The sequence below is a fragment of the Megalopta genalis genome, unplaced genomic scaffold, assembly GCF_051020955.1.
Source record: "Megalopta genalis isolate 19385.01 unplaced genomic scaffold, iyMegGena1_principal scaffold0149, whole genome shotgun sequence".
NCBI lineage: Eukaryota > Metazoa > Arthropoda > Insecta > Hymenoptera > Halictidae > Megalopta > Megalopta genalis.
In genome coordinates, this window is record NW_027476218.1 from 227,502 (window position 1) to 246,681 (window position 19,180).

At 38.4% G+C, this 19,180-nt stretch overlaps 1 protein-coding gene across 1 annotated transcript in view; it reads left to right on the plus strand.

The window, feature by feature from the left end:
* The first annotated feature begins 5,652 nt into the window (after positions 1 to 5,652).
* Positions 5,653 to 19,180, plus strand: part of LOC143262569 (uncharacterized) — a 29,953-nt gene continuing 16,425 nt past the window's right edge. Inside the window, exons 1-2 of the mRNA XM_076528204.1 lie at positions 5,653 to 5,748; positions 6,856 to 7,548. Of these exons, the coding sequence (XP_076384319.1) occupies positions 5,741 to 5,748; positions 6,856 to 7,548 (701 nt within the window). The 5' untranslated portion in view covers positions 5,653 to 5,740. The remainder of the gene's footprint in view (positions 5,749 to 6,855; positions 7,549 to 19,180) is intronic.

Sequence of the window (19,180 nt, forward strand, 5' to 3'; positions counted from 1 at the left end):
GAATCGGAAATGTGATTATCATGTTCGCGCGACCCCCAGCCGCCGAAATTCAATTGGTCCAGCAAGTTTCGGTTGATCCAGCAAATCAGAACTTGGTGAAATATCGTTGGCGCACTTGTAACAATGACACGGAGTCACTAGAGCTTCAGATGATAGCGATTAGGGCAAATTTCGCAGGAGTTAGACGATTACGCTAGTTCTGGCTTGTCGTCGACGGATAATAAAACGGATAATAAGAGCACGCGTCGCGACGGATAATTTACGATTTTTCGATGATTTTTAGCGCTGGTTGACAAGAATCGCCGGTACGAATGTCGGACAATTTTATTTCATAATTTTAATTGCTCCTGGACAAAATATTCTCCTTTTTATTTTCTGCACTGTGAAACTGCCACTTTAACAACGACATCCTGATGTTATTCTATTTTCTTGTATATTCATCAAATTTATCAGATATTGAAATAATGTGTATAATAAAACGTGAACTCTTTATCCCCTTTTCCTATTTTCTTTTAGAGCGGAACAGCCCTTTTTTAATTGCGATATGTAGATGTTACCTTATTTTTTTATATGTTTAAAAAAAATGATATTAAATTATGTTATTAAGGAATTTTCAATAAAAGCAAAATGTCGAAGAATTTTCAGAGTTGTTCAATACTGTTGATAATCAAATTTCATCAATTTATTTTGTCAATTGATTATACAAAAACTTGAAATATACAAGCGAATATTTACGCTAATTTTACGCACAAAATTCTCGACATATGTAAATAACAATCTCAATCGCCTCTCACTTCTCATTCATCATCCGATCATTGAATACATTGATCACGCATCATTCGTTTCCGCATTTATACTAATTATACAATTTTAATAAAAATAATCCCGAAAATATTAAATAAATAATTAAAAATTATTTCAATTATTTTTTTCATTCTTAACACACTCAATACATAGCTTTCTTATTATTAAATAAATGAATTTCCTTATATATCAGGTATGGAATTGTTATGTGTACAGTAAATTCTCCCTAATTGATGCTCAGCTTAGAAACAAAAATGGATAATTTGGGAAGAGAAGATACGATTAATCGAGCCTTGGAACTGGTTTTTATAGTTGCTGACAATCGGTATCTATAAAAAGGAGCTGCAAGGCTCGAATAACCGTATCTCCTTTTTCCAAATTGCCCATTTTTCTTTAGAAGCCGAAAGAAAATTGGGAAGAATTTAATATACAATGTACTATGAATGTATATGGAAACGTGGAAATATCTAAAAAATATGGGTGATACGAACAATGTTTTAAAACGAATATTATAAGATATCGATGATCAGATTCGATGCTTTGTACATGCTATTCAACAAAACTATTTGTTTATACTATTCGTTATTTCTCGATATAATCATCGATTTTTCAAGTTCCATCGTATAGATATTAATCAGTGAGGTATGTAAACACTTTTACAATACAATTCGAAAAGTCGTCGACTAGAACAACCGTGCCTGGGTTAAAGATTCGTTCTCGATGATCGCAAAGGATCGCATCTTAATGTCGATATTTACATCGATTTTTAAGTGAAAAAGAAAGAACTTTTATCATTAAATATATATATAATAATATAATGCGTGCCATAAACTCGAGGACCGGTCGTAAAAGTATCAAAGTCGAGATCCTGGGTCTGGCCCCTTGAAAGTCCTTATAATTTTACAACCGGTCCTAAGAACCGACCGTTCATGTCACGTATTTGGGTATGCTAGAATTTCTGATTTTAATTTCTGCTTGCCCCCTCCCCCATCGGACAATGTTCTGCCCATCATCAGCACGGCATTCTAGTCTATTGATTACGGGTGAATAATGGTGGGGGAGATTAACCAAGAAATTCTTATTTGTATTCTCTTCGATCGTGAATGGCCGTAACGGTACCTTAAGGGGTGAACGTTTCCTCTGCCCAATCCGCTGGAAGGTCCGCGGACTGTACGCATTCTTGTAAATGAACAAGAAAACAATGTACGCAACAATCTACGTTTTCTTGGCTAATGACCGTGCCCGGCCGCTCGGTCTCCCGTGCAATTTGCCGTACGGTGCAGTAAATCCACCCTAATTGACGCTCAGATTGTGCACGAATTCTGTTTACACAGCTATACATATATCGATTTACCAGTGAAATTCATGATGTTCGAAATAAAAATCGAACCGTCGAAAAACTTTCGGTGTTGTTAATTATAATTGTTCAATATTGTTGATAATCATATTTTATCGATTTATAATAGTAAATACTATAAATTATAACAATAGTAAATTCTAGCCGGACTACATAGCTTATGTGTTAATTTTATAGTAATTAATACGAATGTTAATTTCAGCAATGCTAATGCGAAAATTGACAGCAATTTCAATTTCGATGATATTAAATAATATGTTATTAAGGAATTTTCAATAAAAACAAAATGTCGAAGAAATTTCAGAATTGTTGTATACTGTTGATAATCAAATTTCATAAATTTATATTGTCAATTGATTATAAAAAAGATTAAAATATACACGCGAATATTTACGCTAATTTCACGCTCAAAATTCTAAATATGTAAATAACAATTTCAATCGCCTCTCACTTCTCATTCATCATCCGATCATCGAATACATTGATTTTCACTGCTCACGCATCATTCGATTCCGCAGTTATACCAATTATACAATTTTAATAAAAATAACCCCGAAAATATTAAATAACTAATTAAAAATTATTTCAATTACTTTTTTCATTCTTGATACATTAAATACATAACTTTCTTATTATTAAATAAATGAATTTCCTTATATATCAAGTATGGAATTGTTATGTGTACAGTAAATTCTCCCTAATTGATGCTCAGCCTTAGAAACAAAAATGGACAATTTGGGAAGAGGAGATACAATTATTCGAGCTTTGCGGTTCGTTTTTATAGTTAACGATTGCCACCAACTATAAAAACGAGCCGCGAGGCAACGAAAGCATTCTGTTTGAAAGAAAATTGCTGCTATATTTTTAGACATAATCATTTCAAATTTATATTTATTTATATGTAAAATAAAATTTGTATTCTAAAGATTTCTATGGAATTTCCAATGAAATAATCATCAATTATTAATTAATTGATAATGAAACAAAAATTGAGACAATCTTCAACGAAAAATTTTAATTCTGACCAACGATGCCCTAAAATATTGGTAGCGAAATATATTTCTTGAAATGAGGGACTCGACGAAAAGTCGCCTGCGACTCGACTTTTGGTGAACAGATGCGGACGATATATAATACTGTAAAATACTAAAATGTATAAGGGAGAGTAACGTTTTCACGAAAATACTGCTTCGCACGGATAGATCGATATTGTCTACAATTCATCATCGGGAGGACAAGCGCAATACAAATTGAATCATTCGGAAATCTTAATCGTTTCTCATTGGTTTATTTTGAAAATGGTGTTTTTTTTATTTTAAAAAATTTAATTTATTATTTGTATAATATTAATAATTATAATTATACATTTATTATTTAGATAACGATAAGTTATGTACATGCTAAAAATTTCACTGAAATCGGTTGACCTTCGTACGAGTTGTAAATAATTAATGATCGCAAAAATCGCACTTTTTATCAAGAAGTGTGAGAAATTTGCAATTTTTACAATCTTTTAACGTTTGTAACTTACCATTGCGTTAAACGATTTCAATGAAATTTTCAGCATGCGTATAACTTACCGAGATCAACAAGACGCATTTTTTACATTTTCGTTAGATTTCATAATATAAACATCCTTTTTTATTTTTAAATAATTAACCTTCATATTTCAAAAGAAGTATTCGAAATTTATAGATTTTATCATTATTAATAAATATAATTAACTAATGATATATATTGAAATTATTTATAAATATTTTATTAAACATTCATTAGTTAAATATCTCGAAGTTCGAAAAAACGGGAAAATCGGCAAAATTAGCCTAAAAGTGATCAAAAATAGCTTCCTCAGATAAGAAAGTTAAACAACGAGAGACTTTTACTTTGTTTTGTCATTCCAAGCATGTAATAGCAAAATTGTAACATTGTGTATTATACAGGTCCCTCTATGAGCTAAAAAAAAATTCAAATCGTCTACTCTAATTTTAAAAAAGTTAAAATTGCGCCTTGAGAAGTGTTCGAATGTCAGTAGGACTCACTGTATACATATAGCTGATGGCCGGTCTCGGCGACCAAGGGTTGTATTCGCGAGGCATTTTCACGCCCGGCATCTTTTTCGCCGGCATTGTTCGTCCTTGACGAATACGAGTTCTCTGTTCTTCAGCAAGGGCGAAATAAAGAGCCCTCCCAAGCATTGGCGGATTAATGCGTACTGGTGCCCGAGGCGCGATACAAAATTGAAATCCCTAATACGCTATGACACGCTATGACAAATAGAGCGATTATTAAAAAAAGTTTTATTTGAAAATAAAAACTTTATTTATGGCATTGAGAAATTAATTTCAATAACAGCTTTTCTGGACTTTTGCTAGTGCACAGTCGAATGCATGTGTAGATTTCAGCTAGCGACTTGCGTTCATTTGTCGCATATGCATTGCATTTATATCATTTTACTACATGAAATAATATCACGTTGTTCGTTTCAACAGACAGCTGTTATATTATGTATAAAAAAATAAAATACTACTAATTTATCAATATGTAATTTAACCAAAGTAATACATGTTTGCTGGCTTTAAATGGACTTACATCATTTTCATAATTAATCAATTGTAATAATCATTTAATTTCAATTATGAAATTTTAAATATCATTCGAAATATATTTTCTATTAATCCATATAATTTTGTTTATTAATAATTACAATAAATAAAATAGGAGTCTCGTTTCTTATTTTGAACGTTAAATATATTTATATATTGTTAAACTTAAAATAAGATATTGTTATTATTTATTTACTCTCTTTATGTGGCGGTGTTTTGAAATAGTCATGATGCACAGGCGTTACATAATGTAATAACTGTTTCATATCCTTATATTTTTCGTATGTAACAGATCTCTCGGCATCGCTATACAAAGATGACATTTGAAAACATTAATTCCACTTGGATATCTCCCGCATCACTATACCTGCAGGAAAATTCTTCATACCATCGAATGCCCCCTTTCATGCTAAACAACTTTTGTAGGAACATGTTTTCGATAACTTCACCCTGTAAATATATCCAATAACAAAGGTACTGTAAATAACCAGGCCCTAATTAGTCCCCGTAGGTTCTGCTTTCCCTTGCAAATCATAATTTTCATCAAGGCTCGGTGCGAGCCCGTTTACGATGGTTCCTTCAATTGACTCATTTCCACTAGCTCGGCCTAATCCGCCGCTGTTCTTTTTCTTTTAATTTAACCGATCGAACCGATCCTTGTAAAATCCGTATGACACGACCGGTCATCGCAGGTACATGTGCTTACCTGATAGCCGGCCGCGGTGGCTAATGGTTTTCCACGGGAGACGTTTTCATACCTGGCGCATTTTTTTTCGGGTAGTATCCTTTTGTCATTGTTCGTCTTTGCTGATTAGGACGTTCTGTCCTTTAGCAAGGACAGTATAAATACCCTGCCGATGTCAACGGAAACACTCATTCTGTGATCAGTGCAGCAGTGATCAGTGCGAAGACCTCGGCGAATTTTCTCAGTTAATTTTCCCAGTGAAGTATAGTGAGAATTTCTTAGTGAACTAAAATGGAATGGTACGTACATTTTTGCTATATTCTTCCGCGAACATTCTTCAGTCACTTGTTTTGACTAATGTTTTCCGTGTGTCGGGTATAAGAAAGACAATTTATTTTTACGAATTTAAATATTTATAAATAAAATATATTTTTCATCGAGATATGAGTCAACCTCTATTTTGGCCGGATACGGAGAATTCTCCCTAATTGACGCTCGGATAGTGCACGAAGATGGACAAGTCGGGAAGAGGAGATACGATTATTCAAATTTGTAAATTGAAATCTTGAAAATTAGAAAATTTAAATACTAGATAATTTAAAAAATGTACATTTATATATATAGAAATTGGAGAACTTAAAAATCGTGAATTTGTAAATCAAAGAATTTAGAAATTAAAATGATAAGATTTAGAAAATTTGGGAAGCAGATGATTTAAAAATTTGTAAATTTAAGAGTCGGAAATCTTAAAAAGCGTAAATGCAGAAATCAAACAATTCAGAAATTGAAACGGTAAGAACTAGAACATTTAGAAACCAGTTGATAACAATTAAAATTTCAGAAAACTGAAAAATCGTGAATTTATAAATCAAAGAATTTAGAAATTGAAATCTTAAAAATTTGATCATATAGAAATCAGCTGACTTCGAAATTGTAAATTTATAAATCAGAGAATTTAAAAACCGTCAATTTGATTTGAATTGGAATTGGAATCTTAAAAATCAGAAACTACAGAAACCAGATAATTTCGAAATTATGAATTTAGAAGTATGCGCATTGAAACATCGTGCCATTCGAAACGGATGGATCGAGAAATTGCAAGTTTTTCGGAACGGAAAAATGTGTTTAATCCTGGCGTATAGATATTTCCAATCTATTCGCTTATAAAAACGAGTCGTCTACAAAGTTGTCGATTCACCGATAACTATAAAAACGAGCCGCGAGGCTCGAGTAATCGTGTCTCCTCTTCCCAGATTGTCCATTTCTGTGCGTAATCCGAGCGTCAGTTAGGAAGACATTACTGTATCTCCAAACGTTTCTGGAAACTTGATTCGATTAAAGCTTCCGTCGTTTAATATACCGTTTAATATTACGTGCATACTAATTAATTGTTTCTTTTCGTTCAGTTCCAGAACTAATACTGAATCCTGCATTGAGTGGGGCTCCATAGAAGGTGGAGAAATCGAGTTCGAGTCTCTGACGGAGGATACTTTGGAGGGAGCATTACAAGTAATAAGGAAAAGCTTTTTCCCCAACGAGAGCATCTGCAAAGCCGTAAATCTGATATCGGCGCCTTGTAGCGTCAGAGCGCTCGAGGAGCTCTGTGTGGAAATTGCTAAAGACGGTGTCAGCATTGTTGCAGTCGACGTCAAGACTGGGGAAGTTGTTGGTGTTGTTCTCAATAAAATTAAGATATTGAGAGATCATCCGATGCCGAGAGATCCTGTAACTAACCCGCGACGTCCGTGTGGGCGCCCACCGTTTCGTCGACATCGCCCGGTCCTCTGGCGACCTTGCCAAAAGAGTTGGCTTGAAAGATTCAAGGATAATTGCGTACATCACCGGGCCAGGGGCTACGTAGATTTTCTGATTGCTATACACAGCAAGATAAATTTATTCAAATATTATAATATTGATTGTATTATGGAGTTGATGTTCCTGGCTACGCTGCCGGAGATGCAGCAGCGAAAAATTGGCGAGGGCTTAGTGTCCGTGTCCGTGGAGGTTGCCAATGCGCTGAATAATGGACAGCAAGTGAAAGTACCGATATCTGACACTGGAATTAATAGCGTGATCCATAATTTTCTGAGCATACCGAAGTTAGTGACTGCAATCATGACTTCCAATTACGCGCAGATCATCGCGAGGAGGTGCCGCTTAAAGGTCTTGGAAAGGATTAATTACAGGGGCTTTCGTTATAGTGACGTATCGTTCCGCAAGAGAATAGGGAAGGAGCATCGTGACTTCACTGTTGTAGCCAAGAAAATAAAGAACTAATCGACGGTTCAGAAGATATCGCAATGTCAAGAAAATTATATTTTATTTAGTATTTGCTTGTATTTAACAGGATTTCTATAATTTCGACCGAAATTGTCAATTATTATCTTCGAAATTATCATCTTTGAAATTATTAATTCTGAAATTATCATTTTCGAAATTGTTATCTTCAAAATTGTTATCTTCGACATTGATATCTTCGAAATCATTATCTTCGAAATTACTATCTTCGAAATTATTACCTTCGAAATTATCCCAGAAATTATTCTAGAAATTATTATTTTTGAAATTGTTATCCTAGAAATTACTATCTTTGTAATTGTTATTCTAGAAAGTGTTGTCTCCGAAATTGTTGTCTTTGGAAATATAATTCTCGAAATTATTATCTTTGAAATTATTATCCTTGAAATTATTGTCATTAAAATTATCATCGAAATGATTGAAATAACACCAATTGGCCAAAATATATTCGCTATGCAATCTCGTCGATGTAACACTTATCAATGAAAAGTGTAGAAACAAAACAATGAAATTTATACTTTTCTGCCAGGTTTCTCGTCGTTTCAGCCACTTCATGAAGGAACGGAGATCAGGCACTCGCGATCGGGCACTAATACTAAATAATCCAAACGGCGCGAAAGCGAAGATTTCACCCTTTGAAATGTATCTAAGAACACCATTCTACAGTTTTTTTTGTTAACAAAGTTACGGTATTTTGAATTTCAGAATTTCATTCGGAAGAGAATCCAAGGTGCTATACGATGGCAAACAAAAATCATAGATCAATACTTTCGGGCTCATTCGAAAGGGGAGACTTCGTTCGTTAAAATAATTGTGATTGCGTTTGCCAAACAATTTTTTGAACCACTCAGATCTATGCGAATATGAGAAATCGACAGGACGGAACCATTTTTATTTACAGTGCAGGGTATTAACGAAATAAAATTTATAAAACAGGAGAATTAAGATGCTACGAAACTGGGAAATTGGACTTCTAAAATGAGTAGAAAAACACCACCCTACGATATTTTTTAACGAAGTTATGGTATTCTGAATTTCGAAAAATGTTCGCCTAGAATTCCACGACCTCAGAAATCACATTAATCTTGTATACTTTTTTTCAAAACTGCTATAAATTTGCAACAAAGTATCGCAGATCAACGTTCTTGGATTCGTTGGAAAGGGAATACTTCGTTCCACAGAATCACGGTGATTTCATACGCCGGAGAAACGTTTCGAACTTATCAGAAGCACGCGAATTTGAAAAATGACCAACAAAGTTTCATTTTCGCTTATCGCTCGAGTTCCATCGAACCATTTTTCGTTTCGTGCGATTTATGGTGTAGTGCCGGCCGTGCGTAGAGCCAAAAATATTCGCGCTGAGTCGGAAATGTGATTATCATGTTCGCGCGACCTTTACGAAGGCGGCTGGCCACCCCCGGCCGCCGAAATTCAATTGGTCCAGCAAGTTTCGGTTGATCCAGCGAATCAGAATTTGGTGAAATATCGTTGGCGCACTTGTAACAATGACACGGAGTCACTACAGCTTCAGATGATCGCGATTAGGGCAAATTTCGCAGGAGTTAAACGATTACGCTGATTCTGGCTCGTGAGCACGCGTCGCGACGGATAATTTACGATTTTTCGATGATTTTTATGTCGAAATTATGAATGTCGGACAATTTTATTTCATAATTTTAATTGCTCCTGAACAAAAAATTTTCATCCCCTTTTTATTTTCTGCACGGTGAAACTGCCCCTTTAACAACGACATCCTGATGTTATCCCATTTTCTTGTATATTTTGCAAATTTATCAGGTATTAAAATAATGCGTATAATAAAATTTGAACTTTTTATCCCCTTTACCTATTTTCTTTTAGAGCGGAACAGCCCCTTTTTAATTGCGATATGTAGATGTTACCCTATTTTTGTATATGTTATCAAAATTCTCATGACATTAAAAAGCTGTTTATAACATAAATTAAATTTTTCATGCCTTCCTTACTTTCTTCAGGGTGAAACTACCGCCTTAATAACGATGTCTAGATATTACCTATCTCCATGTTTATTTCTAAAATTTTACCGTATATTAATAAAATATTTGCAGTGAAAATTAAATGTTTCATCCCTTTTTATTTTTCGTAGTACGAAACTACCCCCTGAATGAATGTGGTATCTTGTAGATGTTTCCCTCTCTGCATAATTATTTCTACAATTTTATTGGATATTAAGGAATTACTTCCAGCGAAAATTAGATTTTGCACCCCTTTTTATTTTCTTTGAGATAGAACTTCCATATTTTTAAAATTGCACCAGATATTAAAAAAATTTAAGATAAAAATTTAAAGATATTAAAAAATTGAATTTCTTTCCTTCGTTTATATTTTTAAGGGTAAAACTATCCCCTCCTTGCTCGAATGATATATATTCGATATGTACTAAATGTTCAAAAATATGTTACAATAAAAATTGAATATGTTGTCATTTAAAACAATGCAGTCATATAATGTAACAAATATAAATTTTCTGTCTCGTGTAGAATTTATTAACGACAGAGTATGCTAATCAACATGACAATGAAAGAAATCGTATTTCAAGGGGTTAATTACGTCGGAGAATCTGTAAAATTTTTTCTCCGAGGAATTTATAAATAGCCCGAGGCTATACGAATATTAAAAACTTTATAATGAAGGGATCGGAATGGTTGAATTTTGTGGAAGGGTAATTATTCCTCAGACGAAGTTTGGTTGTTGACAAGAACAGCGATTCTTCGAACGAAATTTAAAATAAAAATTGAAATATCATAAGAATTTTATATTGTTCAACATTGTTGATAATCATATTTTATCAATTTATAATGGTAAATAATATAAATTATAACAATAGTAAGTTCTAGCCAGACCACATAGCTTATGTTAATTTTATAGCAATTACAATTTGAACGACACCAGTTAATGTTAGATTAATACGAATTTTAATTTCAGCAATGCTAATGCGAAAATTTACAGCAATTTGAATTTCGATGATATTAAATGATATGTTATTAAGGAATTTCAATAAAAGCAAAATGTCGAAGAATTTTCAGAGTTGTTGTATACTGTTGATAATCAAATTTCATCAATTTATATTGTCAATTGATTGTACAAAAAATTAAAATATACACTCGAATATTTACGCTAATTTCACGCACTATATTCTCGACATATGTAAATAACAATCTCAATCGCCTCTCACTTCTCAATCATCAGCCGATCATTGAATACATTGATTTTCACTTCTCTCGCATCATTCGATTCCGCAGTTATATCAATTATACAATTTTAATAAAAATAATCCCGAAAATATTATATAACTAATTAAAAATTGTTTCAATTATTGTTTTCATTCGTGATACACTAAATACGTAGCTTTCTCGTTATTAAATAAATGAATTTCCTTGTATATCAATTATGGAATTTATATACATCCATATTTCGGTTTCGTGAAATACTAAATAGAATTGATTCTCATATTATACAATAATTGAATTTTCGAACGTGATAATTATGGCATGGAACTCTTGGGAATTATAGCTGTGTTTGATTATTGAAGCACATTAGCGAGCCGAGAGATGACCAAGCAATATTAATTATAATTTCGAAAGTTTTCTTTTCGAAAGAAAATTACTGCTATATTTTTAGACACAATTTTTTTAACTTTATATTTATGTATATATGTACAAGAAAACTTTAATTCTGAAGATTTCTACTTAATTACCAATGAAATAATTATCAATTATGAATGATTTGAAAATTAAATAAACATTGAAACAATCTTTAACAAAAATGTACGTGTACATATCCATTTATTACTAATGATTTTATTCTCCACGATCTTCATGAAACTTCTTTGAAAATAGGTTTTAATAATTATTTCATATAAGTTCGTAACTAAAATAAATATTATAATTAAAATAAATATATTTATTTATGGAAAATGTTTTCTGTTCTTGATTTTCACGTAACTTCAACCAATGTAATATTTAATTATCATTACACATAAATTCAATTTAAATGAATGTTGAAATAATCGTAAGAATAATACGCGGTTGTATTTGTTTATAGAAGGTGATTTTCTCTCGTTAATTTTCATCGAACTGCAGAGGAAATAATAATAATAATAATAATTATTATGAACAAATTTCATTAAAATGGTTCCCAATTATTAAAAGGAGAATACGTTCGATAATGAATTTCTCCTGACGAATTGCACAGAGATTATTACAACAACAAATGTATATTTTATATAGACATGTAAAATCAGTGGCCTAATCGAAGCTTATCAAACATTCACGAAACCAGTACGAAATAATCCTTGCGCTGATAGCTGGCTCATTATCAATCCATCAAATCCATAATCCCCTATGCAACAAATACGACGTGAACTCGAAAGTCGATCATTCTCTTTCTCGTCGATCAATACCGTTGAGAGTTTCGCAAAATTTTCCGCGAAAATCTCGCATCAAACATAATTCCGCTATTCGAGTTTAGTTAAATGTGAATTCGAGCCGAATGATTTCGCACGATCCATCAAATGATAAATGTCGTCGACTGTAGAAATACTATACATTAAAAAATCACAGCAGAAGCTCAATGATTGTAAGAATCGTTGTAATACATGGCAGAATTCCGATACATGCAAAATACAATTAAGAAGAAAATGATAGAAATATTAGAAACTTGACGAAATACAATAATCAAATATAAAGATAGTAAAATGTAGAAACTATATAAATTCAGTAATCAAATGTAGATATATTCAAATATGGATACTATTTATTATATATTACTATATATATTATATTTATTATATTATTATATTATAATATAGATTATTAATATACAACAAATATAAAATTTACTGAATTTTTGAATTCATGTAGCTTCTACATTTTAGTATTTTTATATTTGGCTATATGTATAAACAATATAAATAGAGTATACGTAATAAATAAAGAAATATTAAAAATATAAAAACTGCACGAATGTAATAATCAAATATAGAAATACTAAAGCCATAGAAACCACTAAAATGCAACTGGCGAATATAGAAACACTAAAATATAGAAACTACGTAAATGGAATAGTCAAATACACAAGAACTAAAAATTTAAAAATTATGAAAGACGCAAAATAGGGGAAAACTATAAAAAAAGACCGGTGTAAGTTGTGATTACGAAAAATATAGAGTCTACAGAAAATGCAATAGTCAAATATACAAGTACTAGAAATTTAAAAATTGTAAGATATGTAAACTGGGGGAAAACTATAAAAAATACCCGCTGTAAATCGTGGTAGTACTAATATAAATGACAAATAAAATTAATAACTAATTACCAATGATCAAATATAGAAATACCAAAAATTTTAGAAAGTGTAGAAGATATAAAATAGGCGGGGAATATAACAAACAATATTATAAATGATAAAATTTTCGTTATCATCATTTTACACTTTTAAACATTACACGAAGCAAAATTGTGTAACTTAACAAAAAAAAAATTATTGTGTGTGTATTATACTATTTTCTATATTTAATATACATATAATTGGGTTGATGGTTTTAATCAATCATCTTCTCCTAATAGCATGTAATTACAGTCGCATTACAATATTCATCATACTCCAATCACAATCACAAATGGCGAGTTCTAATTACATTACAGCCAATATCGTATAATATTATATGTACATAGTCACCTTGTCACCGTCCACTCACCACAAACCACATCCAGTCTCTCACGAAATCAATATTAGCTTATAAGAAATTTATATTTCGACAACAGGAAACAATAATACCTCTCATCATATTAGTTTATGTCAATTTAACAGCAATTTGAATTTTAACGACACTAATTAATGTTAGGATAATATGAATTTTAAGTTCGAGAATATAATATTTTAATATATATAATAACATATATAATAATAATTTAATAATATTTTTTGTAGAGAACTTCAACTCTCATGATATTAAATAATATTTTTTGTTCAGGTATTAAAGCTCCAATAATATTGAACGGAATTATAATAACATCGATACGAATTTTATATTAAATTTATGGGATATATGATGCTCAATGTTATATTTTCATATGATATTGTTTAAAATTGTCTCATATTGTTCTTTTTAACAATGTTTGTTATATGACGTACAATGATTATTTATTGATATCACATTTATGAGGAATTTAGATATCAATAATTACTATCGCATAAATAACGATAACTAGATTGTTGCATCATTAAAATATTTGAATAATACAACGAGGAACTCAAATTTCCATGATTTTAAATAATGTTTAATTTATTAGGAATTCCAGGATCAATAACATTATACACAATGTAATCGTACTAAACCATTCTTATTAGGTTAATGCATAATTTAATACGGTAATAATGTATTAAATGCTGCAGCAATAAAAAAATATAAAAAATGTAAATTTGATAATATTATTAATTATATATATTTTATATATAAATATATATATATAATTAATAAAATATTATTAAATTAACATTTTTTATATTTTATAATATATAATTATAATTATGTATATATATATATATATATATAATTATACTATATAATATACAATATAATAATTTAGTATAATATACAGTATAATATATATATGGTATATAAATATATATATATATTATACTTTTTTTTTTTTTTTTTTTTTTAACGTGGGGGAAATCTGCAGGTCAGACACCCCCGCTCCGCCCGAAGGGCGGAGGGGGGGTAGTGCGGGGTTCGACCCGCTAAAACCCCCACGGCGGCCTAGGGCGCTGGCGATTAACGGGGGAGCCACGGGAACTCTTCAAGAACACGACCGCAGCTCCCCCTCGCCTGGCCGGCCGCGTCCCGGGGGGAGATTAATCCTCCCCCCCATGAATCATCTTGATTCGGCGGTGCGGGGGACCGCACCCCACACCGCCTCTTCACGACGGCCGCACCAGCGGCCGTCAGGGGCGACGGTTTTGTCGCCCCCACTTTAAAATAGGGCATCCTCGGTTGGCGGGCGGCGGGCAATTAAACCGGCATGGTCCGGTACACCCGCCGCCCGCCTAGTATCAGCTACTCGGGGGGGGGGGGCTCTAGGCGTGGGCGCACACGCCGCACCCCCCGCTCACGGCGACCCCGCTCGGCAGCCTCCTTCTGCAACATTACCTGTTCGCAGAAGGCTATGGCTGCCGCCCATTTTGTCGGGCTCTCCAGCATGGCCCCAACTAAGCTGGAGAGAGCGAGGTCGCCACCAACTTCCCTAGTTAGGACTCGGCGCAGCATTGAAAAGGCGGGGCACACCTCCAGTGTATGCTGCGCCGAGTCCTCCTCCGCGCCACAGTGGTGGCACACCGTCGTCGCTTCCCGACCGATGCGACACAGGTAGACACCGAAGCAGCCATGCCCGGTGAATACCTGCGTCGCACGGTAGGAGAGCCTGCCAAACCGCCTCTCCCGCCACGTGGTGAAGTGCGGCAGGAGAGCCCCGGGGACGCGCTCGGCGGCATGGGAACAAAGCTCCGCATGCCACCTGGCGAGCGCTAGTCCCCGGGCCTGGAGCTCGAAGCCCTCGACCGCCTCTTGCTCCGGCGGGTCCCCCCGAGCCCGGCCAGCGATGCATATGCGCCTATAGACATAGGCGCGCATCGCCGCCTGCAGCTCGAAGGGAATTTCTCCCGCCAGAGCAAGCGCCGCCACGGTAGACGTGGTGCGGTACCCCCGTATGAGGCGAAGGGCCATTTGCCTCTGAAGCCGGCGCAACAACAATGTGCTGCGCCGGCTTGCCCTCACGGACGGCGCCCAAATCGGGGCGCCGTATAATACCATTGACCGCACCACGCCTAGGTATAGGCGGCGCACCATATCGCCCGGTCCCCCGATATTGGGCAACAGGCGGCCTAACGCGGCCGCCGCCCTCTCAACTCGGGGGACGAGGCGGCCGAAATGTACTCCGAACCTCCAGTGGCTGTCGAGGATCAGTCCGAGATACTTGATCTCGGACTTCACCTCGACGCAGGCTCCTCCAACCCAGATCCACGATCTGGCCCGTGGCCGAGACCAAGGCCGTCCAAACCAGACGGCCTCGGCCTTCTCCGGGGCCACCTTCAGCCCCAGACCGTGGATCCTCGCGACGACGGCTGCCACCGCAACTTCCGCTCGTCGGATGGTCCTCTCGAAGGTGTCCCCGACGGCGACCACCAATGTGTCATCTGCATAGCAGATGAGGGTGGCACCGTCGGGTAGGGAGGCCTTCAGGACTGCGTTATATCCCAGGTCCCACAGGAGTGGTCCTAACACGGACCCCTGTGGGACCCCGCAGTCCACTTCCCTCCGTATCGTCCCGTACCGGCCCGGGTATTCCACCCACCTGCCCCGCAGGTAGGCCCCGATTACCCGCCTCAGATAGTTAGTGTCGTCGTTGTGAGTCTTAAGATGGGCTATGCCTGGGTCCTATGTGGACTATACTAGCCGCTCTCTCGACGCGTGCCGATGGTCTGGCTCTACCCTCGTTCGTTATCGTGACAGGGGAAGACAACGTGCTACTCCCGCTGCCACCTCGAGTCCAACCCAATCCAGGCACTCTTGACGGAGTAGTGTTAAAGTCAATTTATCTCCGCAAGAGGGGCTTCAGCCTGGCCCGAGGGGGCGAACCCCGAGGGGTCCGCCCAGCATGCCGTTCGAATGGCGGAGTGGACAAGTCCACGTCTGCCCGTCACTCAAGTCGGACACGGGACGACTCCAAAGCTAGCGCCGCCTGATAGGAAGCGCAAGCTGGGTCCCGCGACTTGTGTGCACTAGCCCACCCTCTGTCCTTGCAATTAGAGCAGACCGGAGGTTCACTCTTCTTGCTACAGAGCGTGAAGGTATGCCCCTTTTGGGAGCAGTGACCGCACACGTCCTCCTTGAATTTACAACGCTTCGAGGTATGCCCGAAGCGTTGACAACGGTAGCACCGAAGCACCTGGACGAAATCCCGTACACGACAGGAGTTCCATCCAAGGTAAACTCGGCTACCCCTCTGCTTCAGCCGCTGAAGATTCTGCGGACTGACGGCAACGACCCAGTTGGCTGTCTCCGGGGTCTTGCCAGCCATGCGGCTGACCCGAATTCCCGAAGGCACATCCTTCTGGTTCGCATCGCAGAGATTTTGCCTCCAAATACTGGAGGCAATTTCGTCCTTACCCATCCGACGCGGGACGTCGTAAACTAAAACCTCGGGGTCCCGCTTGGTAGGTAAGGAGACGGACAGACCCGCGCTCCGGAGCTTCTTATTGCCAACGAAGGCTTGCAGGTCCTCCTTTCGGTCGGTCTCGACGACGATGCCACCGGAGTGGATGCGTCGGACCGACTTTATTCGGATCGCCTCCTTCGCTGGTTTAACGAGGGACAGAACAGTAACCTTCGTAACTTCGCTGCTCTGTCCTTTTTCCTTCGGCGGGAAGATTTTTACCACATGCTGCGATTGTGGCCGTCTCCCCGCTTCCGGAGAAGCTCCTTTGCAGTCGACTTTGTTCACATGGGCGTAAGTCGACTGCGCGGCGTTGCAGGCCGTCTTCGGGAGAGTTCCCTTGGACGGCCCAGGTCGCATCGCACTCATTACGGCAGGACGCGCTTTTAGGTCCGCCCTGACCGCGGCGAGCTGCCCTTCGACGAAGCTATTCCGTTGAATAAGCTCCTGGACCAGCTCGTTGAGTGCCTCAACCTCGGCGAGTATCTTTGACCCGGACTCCTTATTGACTTTCGACTCAGGTCGAAAGCAAAAGGTCCGTATTTCGGACACTCGCCTAAAGGCTTCGTCTCTTACGAGATCGAGAGGCCGTACCTTCTGCCCGGAGAACGTCCCCTTCGGTCTCCTGGCCCGGTTTACTGCGGCCTTGCCGGTGGGTGCGCCCGGCTTGGCTCGCTTCGACTTTTTGGTGACGGTTTGCCAACCGTCACCAGTAGGGTCCTCGACACGCTCGGGTGCCGACTGCACCTTCACGAGTGACGTGTCTCCGACTCGTTCGATTACTTCCACGTTACCGGTGTCCGGCGTACCTTCTACCGTGGGCTCGGTTTTCACCGAGACCGCTCGCGTGGGAGTCGTACATCTTTGCAAGATCACACGAGGATTGGCGATATTAATCACCTTCCCGGATCTTGTCTTTCTCACAGACGCGGGGGGACTGACAGCTGCATTTGCAGTTCCCGCGTCTGCGGCGACGGCTTCACTCCGAGTAGGAGCTGGACCCGTCGTCTTTGGACGCTTAGTTTTTGTTTGTTCAATTTTATTCAGACCCATAATGTGTCTTGGTCTTTCATTCAGTGCGCTCCCCGGCCACCACCGACCCGCACAATTTGGAACCCGCCAAAGGCTGAGTTAGGGCTACGCACCGAATATAGTCTGCTGGCTGGGTCGGTTTCCTTACCCAGCCCGCGTCCTCGCCCAGCAGAACCCACTTGCCCGAAGCGTGTGGTCGTTCCAAGCCGATTGACTGGACCAGGGCTGCTTTTCTCGTCCAGCCGCCCATCTAGCCGAAGCAGAGGCCAAAGGTACGTGTTGGGGACGTCTCACCCGCAGGAGAGGGCCCCCTCAGATCCCAGGATCCTCTTTTCCGACGACAAGGGTCGCCACGCACGGCAAACACGTGGGAGACAGCAGTCGGAGAGGCTGCCTCTTCCTCTCCACCACACTTCGTTCAGTTCGCTGCGTATTTAAGAACACGAGCTATCCAGCGGTACCTTTTTCGTGGAGGCTCAAGTGTGGCTAGGGCACGTTTGCCCCTTGCGGCCTGGGTTGCCCAGGGGATTGATTGCATCCCATGTATTCCTGAGCCCAGCGGAGTGTTGTCTAGTGGCGTGTTCCGCCCACGAAAAACGGTCTGAAAAACCGTTTAACGTAAACTGGGGAACTGATGCCACGAGTGACAACAGTTCCCCAGTCGGAAGTCATACAGCACATACAGTGCTGTACAAAGAACACGCCACAGCCCGTATGCTAAATCAGGGCCTCGCCATTATGCGAAGTACTACATGTACGACGCACTGACGGTCTCTAATGCCTTCATCGCCGATACACCCATCGACTCGGCCGATCAACCCTCCTACGCGAGGGCTAGTTCGGGGGTTATCTCCCGCCCTGGGTGGCCACAGACCGCCACCGCCACCCGCCTCAGATAGGGAGGCACCTGGTGTTCAACCAGGGCCTCCCTAATGGCGGACCAGGGCAGGGTGTTAAATGCATTGACGATGTCTATCGACACCGCCAAGCACACCCCGCCCCGTGCCACGGCATTGTCCGAGAGGGACTTTAGACGGTCGATTGCATCGACCGTCGATCGCCCCTCCCGGAAGCCGAACTGGCAGTCCGCCAGATCGGGGCCAACGCGGGACAGGTGCCTGGCGAGGCGGGCAGCAATGATCTTTTC